The sequence below is a fragment of the Oryza brachyantha genome, chromosome 6 (assembly GCF_000231095.2).
Source record: "Oryza brachyantha chromosome 6, ObraRS2, whole genome shotgun sequence".
Classification (NCBI taxonomy): domain Eukaryota; kingdom Viridiplantae; phylum Streptophyta; class Magnoliopsida; order Poales; family Poaceae; genus Oryza; species Oryza brachyantha.
Genome location: NC_023168.2, coordinates 21,819,636 through 21,841,426, shown reverse-complemented (window position 1 = coordinate 21,841,426; position 21,791 = coordinate 21,819,636). Strand labels below are relative to the sequence as shown.

Here is a 21,791-nt window from a genome sequence, read left to right as displayed (position 1 = left end):
CTGGAAGCTTCGTAACTAAGGCATTGTTTGGTTGGGAGTGAGAGGGTTTTTTCTATATTTTTTTGCAAAATATACACCGTTTAATAGTTCGATAACTGTGTATGCGGAAACGAGAGGGGTTAAATAATTTAACCTGGGGCCGAACGCGGCCCGAAGGACCTCATCAACTCTACATGATTGAGAGAGAGCACGCGCGTACTCACGGTGACTTCTTTCTTTGGGTCAGGGATGATTGCTTTGGCTTTTTTGGAATAAGCCAAACAACATATTTGTAAATGATAAATAATTTATGAATAAAAATATTAGTTCTATTCTAACCACGTGATTCCAGAGGAACTGCTATAATCACTCAATCAATTTTTCATAAGGCTTATCAGGAAATTAAAGTAATTTGTTTTGGTTCGCAATCACGGTTGGGTTCCACCAATTTATAGCAACAGATTTAGGATTTTATTTACATGATGAGTATGAATTATGATGCTCTGCTCCTGTTCAAAACAACAGAGATTCTTGTTCTTCTTAAGTTTGGTTCATGCTTAATATGGTCCAAAAGATTATTTATCGCAAGGTGATTTATCAACATGAGGTTTATGGTGATTTATGATTTTTATGCTACAAGAAAATTCGTCTCAATGTGGAGGTTTTTAGAGATATGATCCGAATTATAATCTATAATATATTTAAATTATATTATTAGTTTTCTAATATAACTCTTAGTTTTTTCCTTTAGGATTCTTAGAGTTTTCTAATAAGACTTGTACTCTTTTTCTATTAGATTTCCTCACATACATATGTATATATATATAGACACATTCACACAACAACCCAGTGTATTTCTGCCCGTTGTAATCATGTGGTTATTATCGGTGGGCGTCCGTGTTTATTTTGCAAGGGTTTTCACGTTAAATTCTTCCGTATCTTCGGTATGTATTCGATCAGGTCAGTTTTCCTAACATATTGTTCTTAAATTTTTCCTCGGCTTTTGTGCTTTGTGTGCATGTTTTATGAACTACAAAAATGTACATTTTAAAATATATATATATATATAGAATTTATTATCTCATATTTATAAAGTTAGATTTAACTTTGTATTAGTTAATCCTCTTTTATACCATTAAATGGCTATTAAAAAATCCGAAAATCTTGTATCTTCCATCTTTGTCTTCTAAAAGAGTGTAGCCTATCTGCAAGAGACTGGAGATGCAAGGGAAACAAGGACATAATAGTTAAATATAGTCAGCATTTAAGCATGTTTGGAACAAGGAGTATAAAACACGTGAATAGAAGCGTGGGAAACAGATCAACTTAGGGAGACGGTTGAGGATCGAGAAACACAACAAATACATAATACATATGAACAGAAGGAACAACAAACCACTTCTTCGTTGATTTATCTCACTTATGATCTCCCTTATGCTCATTTCCTCTTGCGAAAAAAAGTATTATTTGGAGATCGGTTTAAGATACAATTTTAACCACGAGTTCCAATTGTTATTTGTATTTAGAGCAATTTTACGGTTTTTGAGAATGTACTATAAATTTTGGCACCTCTCGGTACCAGGTTTTTACACTAAAATTTTCGTACCTCTCGATACCTATTCAAAGACCATAAAACTGCTCTTGTATTTATTATAGAAACATGCATACATCCATGAAATAATTTTCAAGATAAATCTATAGTTATGATTTTTATACACCCAGTATTTAGAATATTTAAAAAGCTGCTAATCTAAAAAAAATGGTTTAGATGTGTGCAAAACACATGTCCCCCAAAGCAGTTATCTTGACTGATTAATCGGCAGGTCAGGCTAGGGTAATGGCAATTGGTAGGTAGGTAGCATGTTGTGTTGTGTTGGTGGGCAAACATCTCAAATTGAGGAATTAGCCACGTCGGAGAGAGGGTGCATCCGGACTTTTCCAAGTGTCACCAGTGAGAGCAGGCGGCAAAGTGAGCTGGCGATAACCCTATCCTTGTTGCTGTTGCCTCTGCCTGGCCCTCGTCTTCTCCACGTCTCCCTTCCTACTCTTCTTCTTCTTCTTCTCCTATCTCCTGCAGACACCACAGTGTCCTAGCAGTACGTGATAGATATACAGTGTGCCACAAAGAAGGATGCTGCGATGAGCTGCAGCATATGCTTTGCTTTGCTTCCTTCCTTCCTGGCATGCCTACAAGTACTAGAAGAAGAAGAAGAATAGCAAGAGCTAACTGGTACTGGTGGGTGGGGTGCCGGCCGGTGTTGTTGATAAGATAAGAGCTGAGCTAGGGTGAGTGGTCAAAGCTGCTTGCTTCCTTCCTTCCTTCCTTGAGCCACTGCGCGCATACCATACGTGTGTGTGTGCGCGCGCCTGAATCTGAATGCATGCCTGCCTGCCTCATACTCCATTCCATAGAGGTAGAGTTAGAGTGAGTGCGGCCACCACTACAACGCAATCGCAACCACGACACTACTTACTTGCTGCATGTTAATTTGTTTTTTCTTTTATTTGTTTGTTTATTAATAAATATTCCAATTCCTCACACAATCGATCGATACTAGCTTGCAGAGAGAGGAGAGGAGTGAAGTAGTAATGGCGATCACGCTCCTACGGGCAGCGTCCCCCGGCCTCTTGGAAGGCCACCACCTGCCCAACCCAATTGCAAGGAGATCAAAGGTGGCCAGCTGGAGGATCCTCTGCTCGCTCAAGTACGCCTGCCTTAGCGTCGATCCGGGCGAGATCGCACGGGCCTCGCCTGTCTACTCCAGCCTCATGACCGTCAGCCCTGCCGTCCTCCTCTCGTCGGAGCAGAAGGTGTACGACGTCGTGCTGAGGCAGGCAGCATTGCTCAAACGCCAGCTTATTATTGCCCCCCTCACCACAGGGGAAAGCGAGCTCCTTCTTCTGCCCAGGAACAGCGGCCTTAACCAGGCCTACCATCGCTGCAGAGAGATCTGCGAGGAGTATGCCAAGACTTTTTACCTTGGTACGCGCGTTCGTTTCTTCTCACCGCCCATGCATGGACTCTTCTTCTTCTTCTTCTTCTTTGATGATGATGATCATGGATGATCCTGTTGCTGCTGCTTTCTCTTTCTCATGGCAGGAACCATGCTCATGACAGAGGAGCGCCGTCGCGCCATATGGGCCATCTATGGTATAGCTCCACTGTTCCATTGCTTCCCTACCATTTACCATGCATCAGTAAGGTTACCATATCTGAAAAAATGGGGCTAGCTTTTTTTCCCCTTCTTCAAATCATCAAATATCTTCTCCTCCTCACGTTTACCATGAGTTGAAGGTGGTATCCATCTATCTAATAGCAACTACTAGCATACTACTGTTTAGCAGCGACTTTTGCAGGACCAAAGTTGGTTCTAGTAATTGTCAAAATTAGGTTATCGATGGGAGACAGAAACTTTCTGAGACCTGCATGCGATGCATTTGCAAATACAAAGTCAATGCAGAATAAAGGCCTAATAGTACTAGTGCATATATTTTATTTTAAAAAAAGAAAAACCATTATCAGTGTAAGCATCCATTTGGACTTTCAGCAGGCTAAATGGCTCCAATAGTCTCAAGCCATGTGAAAAAAGTTGAAAGAACATATTCTCCTAGCTAGAATTTTCGAATGAACTCGTTCAGGTATGACATTTGAAATCTGATGCATGCAGTTTTTTGTGTAGTATGGTGTAGGAGGACAGATGAGCTTGTAGATGGACCAAATGCGTCGCACATCACACCGTCAGCACTGGACCGGTGGGAGAAGAGGCTGGACGATCTTTTCGCAGGACGCCCCTACGACATGCTTGATGCTGCACTCTCTGATACCATCTCCAAGTTTCCTATAGATATTCAGGTAACTGACAGGTATATGCATATATATAGAAATATCTAGTGAAAATCAAAATGATGCGACACGTACTGTTAGACTACATTGGGTTGAAATTCCCTCACAATTGAAGTGCAAGATGACTAGACCTACTAAGTTGACGAGTAAATAGTTCATCAATCAATATAATAATGACTTGTCGGCCATTAGTCTCTGATGCCACTGTTAACTTTTCGCACAGTTTATTGTGCTTAGTCCAGGTGGCTAAACTGCATGGTATTAGAACTTGGTAATTGTCTGGGAGGACAAAAGAGAAAAGTTCCTCTGACAGAACACCTGAAAATCCATGACGAGAAAAACTTTTAGTGTTTTCATGTGAGTAAATAATTTACAAACCAGATGGTGTATATATAATAGCGCAACACATATGGGCAGCCTTTCAGGGACATGATTGAAGGAATGAGGTCAGACCTGAGGAAGACAAGATACAAGAACTTCGACGAGCTCTACATGTACTGCTACTATGTTGCTGGGACTGTGGGTCTAATGAGTGTTCCTGTCATGGGTATTGCTCCCGAGTCGAAGGCCACAACCGAAAGCGTGTACAGTGCTGCTTTGGCTCTGGGCATTGCCAACCAGCTCACCAATATACTCCGTGATGTTGGAGAGGAGTAAGTACTGCCACTACAACACAGTCGTGGGCATCCATATATATATATATATAGCTGTTGTGTCTGATTCTTCTTAACCAAATTAATTCTCCACAGCGCAAGAAGAGGGAGAATATATTTACCACAAGATGAACTCGCAGAGGCAGGACTCTCTGACGAGGACATCTTCAATGGTGTTGTGAGCAACAAGTGGAGAGGCTTCATGAAGAGACAGATCAAGAGGGCTAGGATGTTTTTCGAGGAGGCAGAGAGAGGGGTGACTGAGCTCAGCCAGGCAAGCCGGTGGCCGGTAAGATGAGTCGAGTCACTAATATTGCCATTGCTTGTTTACATTTGAGATGATAAAATTAAATTGCAGGTGTGGGCATCTCTGTTGTTATACCGGCAAATCCTTGACGAGATTGAAGCAAACGATTACAACAATTTCACGAAGAGGGCCTACGTTGGGAAAGCGAAGAAATTGCTAGCACTTCCTGTGGCATATGGTAGATCACTGCTGACGCCTTGCTCACTGAGAAATAGCCACAAGTAGCAAAGATGACCAGGTTAGGGTAGATAGGAATCGGACAGACAGCATATATATATGATATCTGCCTTCCTCCAATTAATATGGTGTGTATCATACCATACAGCAGCATATGTACGAACACAGGGATGTTGCAGCCAGCCAGCCTAGGTGGTGATGGTTGCATATGTTTCTACCATGTATATTCTTCCTTCCTTTCTTGCTGCGACGTGGTATGTGACTCTGAAGAATGAGCAACCTGTAATACTAGTAGAAAGAATGACCCAACTTCAGAATTGGGGCATACTACATTACAAAAAGGATCATCATGCAAACATATATGTATGGCTTTATCTGTATATATAATATAAACGATCCAGGAAACAGTGTAAAATGCAGACACTAGAGCGGTGGAGATTGGGAAGGACAAAACCTTCGAGTTGGGCCATTCTGGTATGGTTTGGGCCCAATATACACGGTAGCAGAGAGAGCTTTAGAGGCTGTTTGGTTGCCTGTATCTAACCGGATCCGTATCTGCGCTACGGACCAGGCTAGGGATATCCAGGCAACCAAACACACCCTTATCTTCCCTTTTTATTATGGTCTGATCTGTTGTTGATGGCTGGGCCTAGCCCTTAATTAGCTGCATATTTGCCTTTTCTCATCAAACAGGAAAGGAAAAACTCCATACTGTCTTTCATGTGCACCTGCCTACCCTCGACGTCCACATGGGGTTTTTCTTTTCAACAAAAATAAATTGCTTTAGTTGTTTGGCAAAGTGTCCCAATTGACTCTCTCTCATATGCCACTCGCAAGTGAAATATATTATTCTGCTCTAAGATAAATTAAGCAATAATAAGAGACATGACAATCGCATAATACTTTTTTGAAGCCCCCACATAATATATTTTGTATGATACTGATGATCAACAAAAATCGATCCACGAGCTCCCTGGTCATTGTTTGTTCAAAACTCTATTTATTTCGTTCGATTTCTGTAATTTTGCAAGATAGTTTACATGTTGGAACAATGAGCCAACATTGACGGTGGTTTTTTATTCGTCGACTATTCACGTTTGTAAGAGCTGGCTCACCCATTATAGAACAGGGTTCTGAGCCGTTATAGATAAACAGGTTGTGTTTTAGTTAGTGAACTTAGCCACTGAATCAAATATATGGATGGTCTGGGTTGCTTGTAATCCTTGTTGTGCAGTTACAGTACCAGCATGTGCCGTAAAACCATGGAAATGAAGGTTATGTTGTCCTGTGAATGGGCATGGGAGGGAGAACCTACTATGCTTATTACTGATCATAGTTGATCAGTGGTAGCGCTGCTGCTAGTCAGGGTTCACAAAAACTGCAATTATCACGATCATCGCATGTATCGCCGAGATACGATAGTGTTTTTGGTAATACAATTTCGTAAATATCGCCCAAATTCAAAAGTTGTAAAAAACCAGTAGATAAATCAAAAAAATAATTGTGATAGTTATGTTTATCCTAAGCTCCAAACCGCACGATAATTGTGTGTGATTTGATGTCTAAAACCATGACGATTTTTTTTTCAATTTTTGAGTTAAGAATTAATAGTTTTTTAGTGATTATAGTTGCTCCATTTAGGACTGGTTTCGGTCTCTTCCGTGATAAATGAAACCATGGTACTGGTATGGTAAAGTTGATATTGACTGGTGAACAGACATGGAGCAAAAAGCGGAAATGAATCAGAAAGCATGAATGAATGGTCGATTGATCGTTTGGTTGGATGTGTAGGGTAGATGGAGATGCACATGCACGCACGAGCGCATGGCATGATCCAACTGTGTTGGTTTCTGTCTCTATGCATCAATTCTTATAGGAAGCAAAGCGTACGCTGTGCTGCTGCCCTGCCCCATCCTGTCCACGGATGTGCCTTCCTGCGTTGCTACTATCTAATTTTGTTGATCAATAAAATGACTTGTACTGTTTAAAATTCAGTGGACTAGAAATATATGAGAGCTAATTTAAATTGTCTTGGTCTATTAGGTCCATTTGAATCACAGTAATAAATAAACGTAGGAACAGAAAAAAACATAAGATTCTGATAGAAATATAAGTATAAAACAGAGTACTATAAAATACAGGAAAAACGTAGTCATAACCATTTGATTGAACCACACGAAAAACACAAGAATTTGAGGAGAAATAAAGACTCAGTGGATTTTCCGTAAGGTTTTACCTCTTGCTAAATTTCCTCCAAAACTTATATGCGAAGAGACATTCTATAGGAATTTCATAGAATTCATTCCTTTGATTCAGAGGGTTTTGTAGGAAAAATTCATGTAGAAATAAAATCCTCTAAAATTTCTATAATTTTTTTTAATCAAGGAGGCCTTAAGCGGCAGTGTGTAAAAAAGTAGTAAAACGTGTACTATACCAGCTTATCCTGCATTTTTGCGAACGCTGACACGAGAATGGGCGAGAGGCCCACATGCTGAGCATCGGCAGCCACAGCTGCATTGAAGCTGTAGGACCTAGGCCATAGAGATACCTTTTCAATAGGATCGAAATTAAATAAAATATAGAGTTAAATTATATTTAAAAATATGAGATGTTAAATTTGGATATATCAAAGAGGATGAAAAGAAAAACCAAAGAAAAAAAGCGAGGAAAATTTGGAAAGAACATAGGCCAGCCAGCCTAGTATTTTTCCAAACTGCCATTGCTTGTGAATTGTGATGAAAGACTATTTGATAACTATTTAAAAGTATAAATAATAAAATTAACTTATGTGTAGGTGGTAAGATAATAAACTTTTTTTAAATAATATATTTTTTTAACAATTCGAGAAATAATACGTACTTTTGAGTTTGAATTGAGTGGCAGGATCGTAAATCCAAGCAAGGGCAGCCCCTAGTTTGGAACGAGGAGAAAGGAAGAAAGAAAAAAACAGAAGAAGAAGAAGTTCAAAACAAACAAAACCCACGCACAAAACCCTCTTCCCTTTTGGTCCGTTACCTGGCCTGGCCTCCCCTCCTTTTGCTGCTGCTGCTGCTGCTCCCCCATCCCTCTCCTCTCCCAATCTCTACAAGAGCAAGAGCAAGAAATTCCAAATCTAGGGTTTCCCACGGCTGCAAGTGCAGGGGGAGGTGGATATTCGGCGGCCATGGCGGCGCCCGGTGGCAGGAGGCCCGACTTCTCCTCCTCCTCCGCGGCCTCGCCCTCCCCCTCGGCGTCCGCCGGCAGGAGGCTGCTCCGTACCCAGACCGTCGGCAACCTCGGCGAGTCCATCTTCGACAGTGAGGTCGTCCCCTCCTCGCTCGTCGAGATCGCCCCCATCCTCCGCGTCGCCAACGAGGTCGAGGCAACCAACCCGCGCGTCGCATACCTATGTACGTAACTCCATTCTTCTTTCTTCTTTAAGTACTAGAAGAACAACATGATACACGACGACGATGATGCATGCACTTTTGTATGTAGGCCGTTTCTATGCTTTCGAGAAGGCTCATCGCCTCGACCCCACCTCCAGTGGCCGTGGTGTTCGCCAGTTCAAAACCGCGCTTCTGCAGAGGCTAGAAAGGGAAAATGATCCAACTTTGAAGGGAAGGGTGCACCAGAGTGACGCCCGAGAGATGCAGCGCTTCTACCGTGAATACTACAAGAAGTACATCCAAGCGCTCCAAAATGCCGCCGACAAGGCTGACCGGTTCGCCATTCCTCCACCACCCCCCCCTTTTTTTTTCTTTCCCCATCACAAATTGCTCCTTTTTTCACTTCACTTCAATCTCCTCTTCCTCTTGCCCCAGTGCTCTGCTCACTAAAGCATACCAAACTGCCGCTGTCTTGTTTGAGGTCTTGAAAGCTGTCAATGTTTCCCAATCTGTTGAAGTCGATCAAGCGGTATATATTCTTATAAAAAAATGCCTCTTGTTTGCTCAGCTTGCTGCATTGCTTGCTAACTGCAATGTCTTGCTTTCTTCGCCAATTTCTAAACCGTCATGCAGATTTTGGATACGCACAACAAAGTCGAGGAAAAGAAAAAGCTCTATGTTCCTTACAATATTCTGCCACTTGATCCTGAAAGCACCTATCAACCTATTATGCAATATCCAGAGGTTCTCATCTATCCCAAGTCTCGCTTCACAAGATCATTTTGATATACTACTATCCCCTTTACCAAATCAAGCCTTTCCCACTGTGTTCCTCATAAACTACACAGATTCAAGCAGCTGTTAATGCCCTACGGAATATTAGAGGCCTGCCGTGGCCCAAGGAACATGAAAAGAAGCCTGATGAAAAGAAGACTGGTAAAGACCTTCTTGACTGGCTTCAGGCCATGTTTGGGTTTCAGGTTGTTACTCACTTTTTGGTGAAACTCTCCATATTGACATGCCCTTTGCCCTGGGAATGTGCATAGTCTAACTTTGAGTCTCTATTTTTACAGAAAGACAATGTCTCCAACCAAAGAGAGCATCTAATACTATTACTTGCAAATGTGCACATAAGGCAGTCTCCTAAGACCGAGCAACAAGCAAAGGTGTTCGTTTCCCTCCTATTCTGGAAGTGACAGAGTTTGTTTTTTTTCCCTCTTGCATCACTTGCACACTAGTGACTTGATGTTCTATTGATATGTTTTCTTGGAATCCTTTTTCTCTAGTTGGACGACAGAGCTCTGGATGCTGTAATGAAGAAGCTATTTAAGAATTATAAGAAGTGGTGCAAGTACCTTGGCCGCAAAAGTAGTTTATGGTAGGTTCACTGCTTTAGTGAAGTCAAACAAATGCAATGATTTTCCTGAGATGCCAATATTTGTCATTCTCTACTCATTTGTTTTCAATTTACTTGAACACAGTTGGTTTATAGTTTCAGTCTTTACTCTTATGCCATTTGAAACAGATATTATGGCCATAACTGCTTAGCCTCATCTACTTTTACTCAAAATGATTTGGCCAATTGGTCTGCAGGTTGCCAACCATCCAGCAGGAAGTCCAGCAGCGTAAGCTTCTCTATATGGGTCTCTACTTGCTTATTTGGGGCGAGGCAGCTAACTTGAGATTCATGCCAGAGTGCCTATGCTACATCTACCATCATGTAAGATCATCTTGTTCTTTACCATCGATGTGAGGTTTCTCACATCTTTAGTTTGACTGTTCTCCAATTGTGTGTTGTACCTGATGATTGGTTTAGGAATTTGGTAGTGAACAATAAACATCTCAGATAATTTTTATGAGGAATTTCATTGATCCTAACAAAGCCAATAGTAACTTAGGAGAATTCTTATTTGCTTGCCCCCTTCTGTACTTAGATGCCCTTTCACCTTTGTGTTCCATTGTCCTATTAAGGGTTTCTTTGGAAGGCAGGAATTTTACATGACTTTCACAGGGATTTGTTTAATTTCCATGAAATTCCTTAAAAAAATCCTCCATTCTGAATAGGTGTTTTATAATGCTCTCTAGTGGTAGTAATCTAGACTGTTTAATTTTTCTAATCCAATGGATCAAATTATTTATACTACCATATCAACTACTAGTAGTAGAACTTAGTGTTTAGATTCTTCTACCTATGATAATACTGAGTAGCCAAGCTCTTCCTAATAAGCCATAATCAGGTCAGGAAGTTTGTAGGGATAATCATTGGGGGATATTTTTGTATCAGGTTGAGATTGCATGTACAAGTTTTCATTCTGGTGAGATTGTCTTGGTACTGATGCTGTTTCTTGTATCACAGATGGCTTTTGAACTCTATGGCATGTTGGCTGGAAATGTGAGTCCAATGACTGGTGAAAATGTTAAACCAGCATATGGTGGTGATGAAGAGGCCTTCTTGATGAAAGTAGTGACTCCGATTTACAAAGTTATAGAGAAGGTATATTCATTCATGACTGTGTATCAAATGTATTCTTTCCTTCTATTTTCAGGCTGATCAGTTAGCGCCGTTATGAAATTTTACAGGAAGCTGAACGGAGCAAGACCATAAAATCAAAGCACTCACATTGGAGGAACTATGATGATTTAAATGAGTATTTTTGGTATGCAGTGATCAAATTTAATTGTTGCTTTTACTATCCTATGCTCCCATTTTTTCTAAGAGAAGAAGTCATGGAATTGTTACTGTATTGCAGGTCAGTGGATTGTTTCCGGCTAGGATGGCCTATGAGAGCTGATGCTGATTTTTTCAAAACTCCTGAAGATGCTTACCCTAGTCGTCTGAATGGAGTAGGTTCCTTGATAATATAAATATCTCTTGCACTAGTAGTTGCTTGTGGTGCGCTATTACAATTTATAAATGCTGAGTTATTCATAAACAAAATATCCTGATTGCTCACTTGCTGCTTATTGTTCTGTTTTGTAGACAATGTAATACTCTTCCTTTTTTTAGATAATGGGAATGTATTACGTTTCTGGTGTTGTCCTTCAATGTAACACCAAGAAAAATAAATACTTGTATTGTCAATCCTCTTGGCACTCATTTCTTATTTGGTTGCTATTGCAGGAGACAAGATCTGCAGGTAGTGTCCATTGGATGGGTAAGGTTAATTTTGTCGAGATCCGGTCATTTTGGCACATATTTCGTAGTTTCGACAGAATGTGGATCTTCTTAATATTATCCTTGCAGGTTGGTTGATTGTTCATATGCACTTATCCATTTTTTTGAGTACTTTATACCTTGCCCTTGCTTCTTTTTCAATGTATTTATAAGTATCTTATGTTTTAATACAGGCCATGATTATTATTGCCTGGAATGGTGGCACACCAAGTGATATCTTTGATGTTGGAGTATTTAAGCAGGTTTTAAGCATATTTATAACTGCTGCAGTTTTGAAGTTGGGGCAAGGTATTTAGTCCAACTTGTACAATCCCTTCTCCTCCCTCTCACATACTTGGGAAGGCATGCCCTATTTCTTTGGTAGGTATCTTTTTGTTGGGTAGTAGATAACTCTACTGATCTAGCAACATCTGTTCCTGTAAGGCTTTTTGGCAAAGGACATCAAGTAACTTCTCAGGTTTCTCTGTTCAGATGAATACCATGAGTATTACCCTATTGCCTTTGTTTCTATGTTTACTTTGGCCAGCAACATTTGATAGCCTCATAGTCATGTACCTTAACAAATACTACTTTCCCAACAACATTCTATTTTGACTACTCCCTCAATCCAACAAAAACTCCATTTTTTCCCTCTTAATTTGTCCCACAAAGACTTCATCTTTAGAGCAATTAATACATTGAAGTTTGGTAAAGTGGGGAACACATGCATTGGGGTTTGCTAATGTGAAGGTCATTTAGTTGTTTTAGCTTTGTATTGATATGTGTGAGATGGGCAAAAAATAAAGTCTCTGTGGGGCGGAGGGAGTACATTCCCCTGTAATAAAGAGCACCTTGTTCTTCTAGCTGTACGTGTACTTGTACCCTGTATATATATACTTATAGTGACACTGACTGACGGATATAACCAATACAGCAATTCTGGACATTGTATTTGGCTGGAAGGCAAGAAGAAGCATGTCATTTGCAGTCAAGCTGCGATATGTCTTGAAGTTAATCTCATCATCAGCGTGGGTTGTGATTTTGCCTGTGACTTACGCATATACCTGGGAGAGTCCTACAGGTCTTGCAAGAATAATTAAAAGTTGGCTCGGTAATGGTCAGAATCAGCCATCACTGTATATTTTGGCTGTTGTGATATATTTGGCACCAAACATGCTTGCTGCTATGCTATTTCTTTTCCCGTTCCTCAGAAGGTTTCTTGAGAGTTCAAATGTTAAGGTCATAACATTCATCATGTGGTGGTCTCAGGTAAATTTCCATCTAGTGGTTTCTGAGGCATTTATGTGGCAAAAATTGTTTATATGTTTTCCATTTCGAAATGTATTTGCAGCCTCGACTATTTGTTGGCAGAGGAATGCATGAAGGCGCATTTTCCCTCTTCAAGTATGTTAAGTTGTTGACTCATCTTTGCACATTGTCTTGATGTCGTGTTTTCTAATCACCTAAAATTATGTTGTGATAGGTATACCATGTTCTGGGTCCTCCTTTTAGCAATGAAATTGACAGTAAGCTTCTATATAGAGGTATGTACTTGTTTCTTCTTTATTCATCATTAGATATTCTGCTTGAATCCTTGAGTGTGAAGTTCGTGCTATTGCTATTGTTACTTTGTATATTTTCATTCTTCAATTCTTAAAAGTGCACAAGCATTTATGTTATTGAATTTGATAATCAAACAGCAAAGAATGTAGAATCCAGAGCATCATGCCATTTTATTTTTCTTCAGTGGTAAACTGAGTCAGTCTTGTGTCAAACTTGAAATTTAGTGAAAATATTGCCTACGTTTCTAGCTTAAGTTTATGGCTTGGCGTGTTGTCAGATCCTATTTCGAATTTAGGAATTTCTTTAAAAAAGTTCAATAATCAATACTTTCAGGAACCTAGTAAAATTCCTACGTTCCAAATGTGGCCTCAATATTTAGATTTCGTTATTGATAAATATAAAGTACAAAAAATGAATTTTGCTTGGTCCCAAATGTTCAAGATGCTAGCACATAAATGAGTATCAGCACTAATGTTAAAAATATCAAAAGCTACTCGATGGAGGGTTAAGTGTTAGAAAATATAAAAAGGTCTTATATTCATATTCTCATGGTCTCCATGCAGATCAAGCCTCTGGTACAGCCAACCAAAGATATAATGAGAGAGCCAATTCGGGATTTTCAGTGGCATGAGTTTTTCCCTCGTGGTACGCAGGTCAAAACCTGATGTTTTACCTTTTGGAATTTTGGACAATCTTATTTCAGTTTCAATTTGCATTTTGCAGCTAACAACAACATTGGTGTCGTCATTGCCCTTTGGGCTCCAATAATTCTTGTGAGTGTTGCTTACTGTTTCCGGTTAGCATAAGTTGATTAGACAACATTTTGAGTTTTGCCAATTGATACGTTCAGGTTTATTTCATGGACACCCAAATTTGGTATGCGCTTTTCTCTACATTGATTGGTGGTATCTATGGGGCTTATCGTCGTCTCGGTGAGGTTAGTAAAATGTTCTGTTATCAGGCATTCAGTTTTCTTGTCTAATATACTGCTCCAATAGCATATAAGAAAATTATGTTCAGGACTGATGATTTTCAGAGTGATATCTCTACCTTTGAGTTACCTTTTTCAGTTATGATTTGCACATATGAAGCATTACCTTGTGTTTTACTCCCTCCATCCCATAATATAAGGGATTTTGCCCCGTCTGGTTTGTCCCAAAATACAAGGGATTGCTATACTACCCCCCAACCACCTCTCATTTAATAGGGATAGCCTAGTCTTTTCTCTTTAGCCAACTTCTCCAAAAGATGGCACACTCCCTTATATTAGTATATTTTAGTGGTGCTCTATTATCAGTTGTCATCAACCCATGAACTTACAGTAGGCACCTTTCATGTTTCATTACACCAGATACGGACATTAGGAATGTTGAGATCTCGTTTTGAATCTTTGCCTGAGGCCTTCAATGAACACTTGATTCCTTCTGATTCACACAAGAGTAAAGGTCTGCGTGCTGCCTTTTCTGGTAAACCTTCTAAGGTATGGAATTTGTGTCTTAAGCTCTACTTCACAAGTTGATTATTGACAGATAAATATTGAATATGTAACATCTCCATCAGCTGTTTGCTCTCATAAGTCATATACTCACATACCTCCTTTAGACTTCTGGTGATGAACAAGAAAAAGAGAAAGTAGCGGCAAGATTTGCTCAAATGTGGAATCTAATTATAACAAGTTTCCGTGAAGAAGATCTCATAGATAACAGGGAGATGGACTTGCTACTTGTCCCATACTGTAAAGACCGTGAATTGAATATATTCCAGTGGCCACCTTTCCTACTTGCTAGCAAGGTATTTTCTCGATGACTTCTTAAGCTGTGCTTGTTTTATTGGTGTATTCCAGCATTTACTGTTTATATTTGCTGGATTGTAGATTCCAATAGCATTGGATATGGCAGCAGATAGTGGAGGAAAAGATCGTGACCTGAAGAAGAGAATGGGATCGGACCCATATTTTTCCTATGCTATCAGGGAGTGCTATGCTTCATTCAAAAACATCATCAATACTTTAGTGTTTGGTCAACGTGAGAAAGAGTACGTTATATTATCTAGTGAATTTTATTGGCTTCTAATATGAAATTCTATTTGGTTCTCTTGATCTGACTTAACCTGTCCATATGCTATTCCAGAGTTATACAGCGGATTTTTACAATTGTTGATGAGCATATAGATGGGGGAAGTCTGATAAAGGATTTGAACATGAGGAGCCTTCCTGCCCTGAGCAAGAAGTTTATTGAACTACTTGATTTACTGGTATAAAATTTGTTACCATGGCTGTAATTTATGTTCTTAAATGATACCTGCTCACTGTATCCATATTCTGAATACAGCAAAAGAATAAGGAAGAAGACTTGGGTCAAGTTGTCATTTTGTTCCAAGATATGCTTGAGGTGGTCACAAGGGATATAATGGATGAGCAAGACCAGTTAGGCGGGTGAGGAAAGTTATTTTGGTTGTCAGTATAGGATGCTGTCTTTCTGGCCATGTTTTTCTCCAATACTTAGTAATATTAGGATTAAAGAGTTTTATCTACACTTCTACATTCAATTTGGTGATTAACGCACCTCCTGCCAATAGAGTATGGTGATTGTGATAATTTGTTGTTCTCTTGAAATACTGTGATAACTGGTTTGTGCATATTATTGCTTTCATTTCCTTCCAGACTGTTGGATTCTGTGCATGGTGGAAATAGAAAACACGAAGGAATGACATCGCTTGATCAACAAGACCAGTTGTTCACTAAAGCTATTAAGTTCCCTGTGGAGGAATCAAATGCATGGACGGAAAAGGTTTGATTTACAGCCTAATTGAAGTGAATATATAGGATACTTGTTCCTTCTGTTGCTGTAATGACATATACATTGCTTCATTTTTAATCAGATAAAGAGGCTTCACCTTCTTCTCACTGTGAAAGAGTCTGCTATGGATGTCCCAACAAACCTTGATGCTAGGAGACGGATATCGTTCTTTGCGAACTCTCTCTTTATGGAGATGCCTAATGCTCCAAAAGTGCGACATATGTTACCCTTCTCGTAAGTTTTGACTACTTTTCTATATATTGTAATATTATGCACAAATTGGTGCCAACTTCCTTTGCTCTCATACGGTCATACCTTACATGCTTATTCTTTGTTTACGTGTTCTTGCTGGTAGTACATTCATATCTTGAACTTTTTATTTGGTTGATCACTGTTTGTAAAATCTCCTGGTTCGGTTTCTTGATTGCTGAAGCAACTTTCTACAATGCTAGTGTCTTGACTCCTTATTACAAAGAAGATGTTCTTTTCTCGTCTCATAATCTGGAAGAGCCAAACGAGGATGGGGTTTCCATACTTTTCTACTTACAAAAAATCTACCCAGGTTCTTTTCTGCTTTACACACCATTTTTCTTGGATAAACATGTATGTGCAGTTCCTTTGTTATAGTGATGACCATCAAATATGATGTTTTGTTTCACTAACCTCTTTAAATTTTCAAAGATGAATGGAAAAATTTCCTTGAAAGGGTGGACCGCAAGAGCGAGGAGGAGCTCCGCGAGGATGAAACATTGGAAGAGGAGCTTCGTCTTTGGGCATCATATAGGGGGCAGACATTGACAAGAACCGGTATTCTTTTCCCTTGCACTCGCATGTTTTCCCTTTATATATTGTTCTCACAAGAAAATCTAACTCAAAAGGTATTGTGTGTAGTGGTTCAGTGAAAGTACTTTGTACTATTTTCAGATATATTTTATCACTATCTCTTTTTACACAGTGAGAGGAATGATGTACTATCGAAAAGCGTTGGAGCTGCAGGCTTTTCTTGACATGGCCAAAGACGATGGTATTTCTAAATTCTAGTAGTCCAGTCTATATGTTCTGAACCTGTCCTCCGTGACCTATGCAATGACTTGTCTTTGTCTTCCTGTTTCCATTAGATCTTATGGAAGGTTACAGAGCAACTGAACTGATGTCTGAGGACTCGCAGTTGATGACTCAGTGCAAAGCTATAGCTGACATGAAATTTACATATGTTGTCTCATGCCAGCAATATGGAATCCAGAAACGCTCTGGTGAAGCCTGTGCTCATGATATTTTGAGACTAATGACAGCGTAAGTTCCAATTGAATATCACAATGATCTGGATATGTATGCCATCTGTATAATACTAAAACTAGCATTTTCATGCTTTATTTCTTTTACAATTTATGCAATCAAGTATGAGCACATGTATGTTTGTTCTTGGTTGCAACAGTGCAATTAAGTGCATTTTTGTGATTATATACGAATTGGGCTAAAACTATGACTAGCATTATTTTTAGTAGCGAGTAATTTATAAATATAAGCTTTGTTTATTTCCTGTCCTGGGAGTACCATGTGTTTCATTTTGTATCATGTAATCTATTGAAAAAACAAAAAAAAACTTGATTTGTTAGATAATCACATTTGAGCCGGGACAAATACCCGTACTTTAATATTGCCATTGTTTCATTTGCTGTCTATTCAGTGTCAAGACACTTGTAGAAATGGTCCTTTTTGCAGATATCCATCACTTCGGGTTGCTTATATTGATGAAGTTGAGGCACCTAGCCAAGATAGAAACAAGAAGACTGACAAGGTTTACTACTCAGCATTGGTGAAAGCTTCTGTTACAAAACCTAATGAACCTGGACAGAGTCTTGATCAGGTATACTTTGATTGTGGTAATTGACCAATTCATCTATGTTTTACACCATTTGGAAGGAGAGAAACTCAAGGTTTCTTTTCTTTTCTTATTATAAAATGAAATCTAGATTAGTTATACACATTGTGGCCTGTAAAGATAATGTTGGCTCTGGCATGATAAAATCCTTTTTGGATATACAGTTCTCATCTTTGTTATCTGCAAAGCTAAAGTTTAACAGCACACATTTACAAATTATGTTTGTTTGCTGGGATGAATCTGTTTGAATGATGCTTTGATAGTATGGAAGCTAGAAGGGAATCTGACCTTTCAGTTTTTGTTCTAAAATATTTTGATATCCTTTAGATAACATTAGTCTTATTTACAGAGCCTTTTTTCTTCTCTATTTGGAGGGATTCTCTCCTCAGTCTTTGTGGTGCAAAATGAGATGCACTTATTGCCATCACTCTTTCTTATGTAGGTCATATACAAGATAAAACTTCCAGGTAATGCTATTTTAGGTGAAGGAAAACCAGAAAATCAGAATCATGCAATTATTTTTACTCGAGGTGAATGCCTACAAACTATAGATATGAATCAGGTAAAACTTCATGTGTTTTCTGCTTCAAGGAATTGTGTTCTTTTACCTTTTTGTTACCATATTTATGTCATAATATTGAACAGGAGCATTACATGGAGGAGGCTTTGAAAATGAGAAATCTGCTGGATGAGTTTCTGAAGAAACATGATGGTGTGAGATATCCATCAATACTTGGAGTAAGAGAGCATATATTTACTGGCAGGTAATTTAGCACGCTTCATTTGTGACTAATACTGCATCTGTCATCATTTTGGATTATTTAACCTTCTATTTGCTCATTTGTTCAATCTGTGCAGTGTTTCATCCCTTGCATGGTTCATGTCAAATCAGGAGACCAGTTTTGTGACTATTGGACAGCGTGTGCTTGCCAACCCACTTAGGTATTGGGTTGTCTCTTGCATTACATGGTGTTATCTGTTGGTTCTGTTTTTAACATGATAACCATATTTAATTGGTTATCCATTTTTCAAATATATTACTCATCCCATTCTTGTTTGAAACTATTGACTTTTCATGGCTTTGCAGATGTAACTTGAGCCTTACTTTTTTTAATATAATTTTAAATTAACAAATACTAAAAGAAATTATAATATCTGAAAGTATTTTTAATGGTAAAGCTACCAATATACCAGTCTTGATAATTCATACATATCGATATAGTTGGATTCTAAAATGTCAAATCAAAAGGAGCAAGGGAGGTACTAACTTATTCCTAATTCAAGCTTTGCTGATGCTCTCTTGTGACATTGTTTCTGAATATCTATCTGCAGGGTTCGATTTCACTATGGTCATCCTGACATCTTTGATCGGCTTTTCCACCTTACAAGGGGTGGTGTAAGTAAAGCATCCAAAATTATCAATCTTAGTGAAGATATATTTGCAGGTACCAATTTGTTGATCGATGCTTATTTTGGGGAGTCTGGAACTGCTTCGGTGCTAATGTGACTTCTGTTGCTGCAGGTTTCAATTCAACACTGCGTGAAGGCAATGTCACTCATCATGAATACATGCAAGTTGGAAAGGGAAGAGATGTGGGTCTCAACCAAATTTCTCTATTCGAGGCAAAGATAGCAAATGGTAATGGTGAACAAACACTGAGCCGTGACATTTATCGACTAGGGCACCGGTTTGATTTCTTCAGAATGCTGTCATGTTATTACACAACAATTGGCTTTTACTTTAGTACAATGGTATGGTATATAAACACCACTTCTCTTTTCTTGATAATATATTGGCTATATCTTAACCGAGGTTTCTATGTTTGGTGTTAGATTACTGTGTGGACTGTATATGTTTTCCTGTATGGCCGTTTGTATCTTGTCCTCAGTGGACTTGACCAAGCACTAGCCACTGGAAAGAGGTTTGTGCATAATGCACCCCTCCAAGTTGCTCTTGCATCAGAGTCTTTTGTTCAACTTGGATTTTTGATGGCACTTCCTATGATGATGGAAATTGGTTTGGAGAGGGGATTCAGAACAGCATTAAGTGACTTTGTACTCATGCAACTTCAGTTGGCGTCTGTTTTCTTCACATTTTCACTTGGGACCAAAACTCACTATTATGGAAGGACATTACTACACGGAGGAGCTGAATATAGAGCCACTGGACGTGGATTTGTGGTGTTTCATGCCAAGTTCGCTGACAATTACCGACTTTATTCTCGCAGCCATTTTGTCAAGGGCATTGAACTGATGATTTTGCTGGTTGTCTATGAAATCTTTGGGCAATCATACAGAGGGGCTATCCCTTACATTTTCATCACTGTTTCCATGTGGTTTATGGTGGGCACCTGGCTCTTTGCACCATTCCTATTCAATCCTTCTGGATTTGAGTGGCAGAAGATCGTTGATGACTGGACTGATTGGAATAAGTGGATCAGCAACCGTGGAGGTATTGGTGTGGCAACAAACAAAAGTTGGGAATCATGGTGGGAAAAAGAGCAGGAGCCTCTTCGATACTCCGGGAAGCGTGGTACTATTCTTGAAATTCTGCTAGCATTGCGCTTCTTTATCTACCAATATGGGCTTGTGTATCATTTGAATATAACCAAGCACACTCGCAGTGTACTGGTAAGTCCACACCCCCCCCCCTTCCCCTGTTTTCTTTTTAGTATCTGGTGGTTGCATCCGTTTAATTCATATGCATGTGTTCTAATTAATGCCATTTGCAGGTTTATTGCTTCTCATGGGTTGTGATTTTCGTGATTTTACTTGTTATGAAGGTAACAATATGCTCCCTAAGCTCTTCACTAGAGACATACTTAGCCCCCTATCATGTTTTTTCAGTTAGAATTTTACGGTCTATCATGTTTTTAAGTTAGAATTTTACGGTCAGAGTTTAACTGCCCGATCTCTTTCATGTGCTGGGAAACTCAGTTATGATTTTCTTTTCAGACTGTTTCAGTTGGTAGGAGGAGATTCAGTGCAGAGTTCCAGCTTGTCTTCCGGTTGATCAAGGGCCTTATATTCATAACGTTCGTCGCCATTGTTGTGATCTTAATTGCAATCCCTCACATGACAGTTCTTGACATCTTCGTTTGCATCCTTGCTTTCATGCCAACTGGATGGGGCTTGCTTCTGGTTAGCAACTAAACCTTTTCCCTATCATTCAATTTTTTTTTGTTTGTTTGAAAAGGAACTGTCCTGCCTGACTTGATATATAACACCTTATTACCTTTGTCAGATTGCGCAAGCCATCAAACCTGCCATCCAGGCGATTGGGCTTTGGGGATCAATCAAGGCTCTTGCCCGGGGCTATGAGATCCTCATGGGACTCCTGTTATTCACACCCATTGCGTTCCTTGCTTGGTTTCCTTTTGTGTCGGAGTTCCAGACCAGGATGCTCTTCAACCAGGCATTCAGCAGAGGGCTGCAGATATCCCGTATCCTTGGTGGGCACAAGAAAGACCGATCAACCCGGAACAAGGAGTAACGTTTGCATTGCAAAACCGACGGTATCACTGTCACGAAAGCCGCGATTATTGGTGCGAAAAAGCATTTTTTTTAAAAAAAAAAACATGATAATCGTGCGATACTCGTGCTCTGCCAGACGGTGGTTTCAGAGACCTCCAGCATAACATATGCATTGACATTATTTATCCTAGTATTAAATTTATGGGATATCCATCTTGTGTAACTTGGGCCTTCCAGATCCGCCCCCATTTTTGCGTGTGCTCTGATTTGTCGCCAAAATCAGAGACCGGGGGAGGCGTGTACTATGTGTAGATTCAGCACATCATGTAAAGACCCATATTGCTCAATAGCGAGTTTGCATGTCCCAGGGAAATGTGGAGGAACTCAATCGGAGCATCTAAATTAGGGTTGGCTTCTGGGTTAGTATATATATATATATATATATATATATATATATATATATATATATATATATATCTATCTATCTGGTGAACAGCGTAGGTGTGGGACATATCATATAATATAATATAGTATAGTTTTTAAGGATCCATCTCGTCATCACAACAGTTTTTTATGATCCCTGTGGTGTGCA

General features: G+C 39.4%; 2 protein-coding genes across 3 annotated transcripts; both read left to right on the top strand.

Annotated features, from left to right (window-relative positions):
- The first annotated feature begins 2,033 nt into the window (after positions 1 to 2,033).
- LOC102702020 (phytoene synthase 1, chloroplastic-like) lies at positions 2,034 to 5,316 on the top strand. 2 transcript variants are annotated; one of them, XM_006657304.3, is made up of 7 exons: positions 2,034 to 2,265; positions 2,545 to 2,962; positions 3,080 to 3,130; positions 3,660 to 3,832; positions 4,241 to 4,476; positions 4,573 to 4,765; positions 4,835 to 5,316. In XM_006657304.3, exons 2-7 carry the CDS (start codon positions 2,569 to 2,571, stop codon positions 5,006 to 5,008), a joined length of 1,221 nt encoding a protein of 406 aa, XP_006657367.2. In that variant the 5' UTR covers positions 2,034 to 2,265; positions 2,545 to 2,568; the 3' UTR covers positions 5,009 to 5,316. The 2 variants fall into 2 exon arrangements, with proteins under 2 accessions (XP_006657367.2, XP_015694262.1); XM_015838776.2 differs by having other exon boundaries at positions 2,538 to 2,962.
- Positions 5,317 to 7,988: 2,672 nt separating this feature from the next.
- LOC102701738 (callose synthase 3-like) lies at positions 7,989 to 21,587 on the top strand. The gene is made up of 40 exons (XM_006657303.3): positions 7,989 to 8,349; positions 8,438 to 8,663; positions 8,764 to 8,857; positions 8,962 to 9,072; positions 9,177 to 9,308; positions 9,402 to 9,494; positions 9,615 to 9,706; positions 9,922 to 10,048; positions 10,685 to 10,822; positions 10,909 to 10,985; positions 11,079 to 11,172; positions 11,450 to 11,572; positions 11,677 to 11,791; positions 12,417 to 12,751; positions 12,834 to 12,886; positions 12,966 to 13,026; positions 13,609 to 13,690; positions 13,769 to 13,818; positions 13,896 to 13,982; positions 14,397 to 14,525; positions 14,648 to 14,836; positions 14,919 to 15,079; positions 15,175 to 15,298; positions 15,376 to 15,479; positions 15,708 to 15,834; positions 15,926 to 16,077; positions 16,296 to 16,405; positions 16,525 to 16,650; positions 16,799 to 16,867; positions 16,962 to 17,136; positions 17,566 to 17,710; positions 18,168 to 18,287; positions 18,371 to 18,489; positions 18,584 to 18,667; positions 19,058 to 19,170; positions 19,248 to 19,477; positions 19,559 to 20,356; positions 20,458 to 20,508; positions 20,681 to 20,866; positions 20,970 to 21,587. Exons 1-40 carry the CDS (start codon positions 8,124 to 8,126, stop codon positions 21,216 to 21,218), a joined length of 5,877 nt encoding a protein of 1,958 aa, XP_006657366.2. The 5' UTR covers positions 7,989 to 8,123; the 3' UTR covers positions 21,219 to 21,587.
- Positions 21,588 to 21,791: the final 204 nt, after the last annotated feature.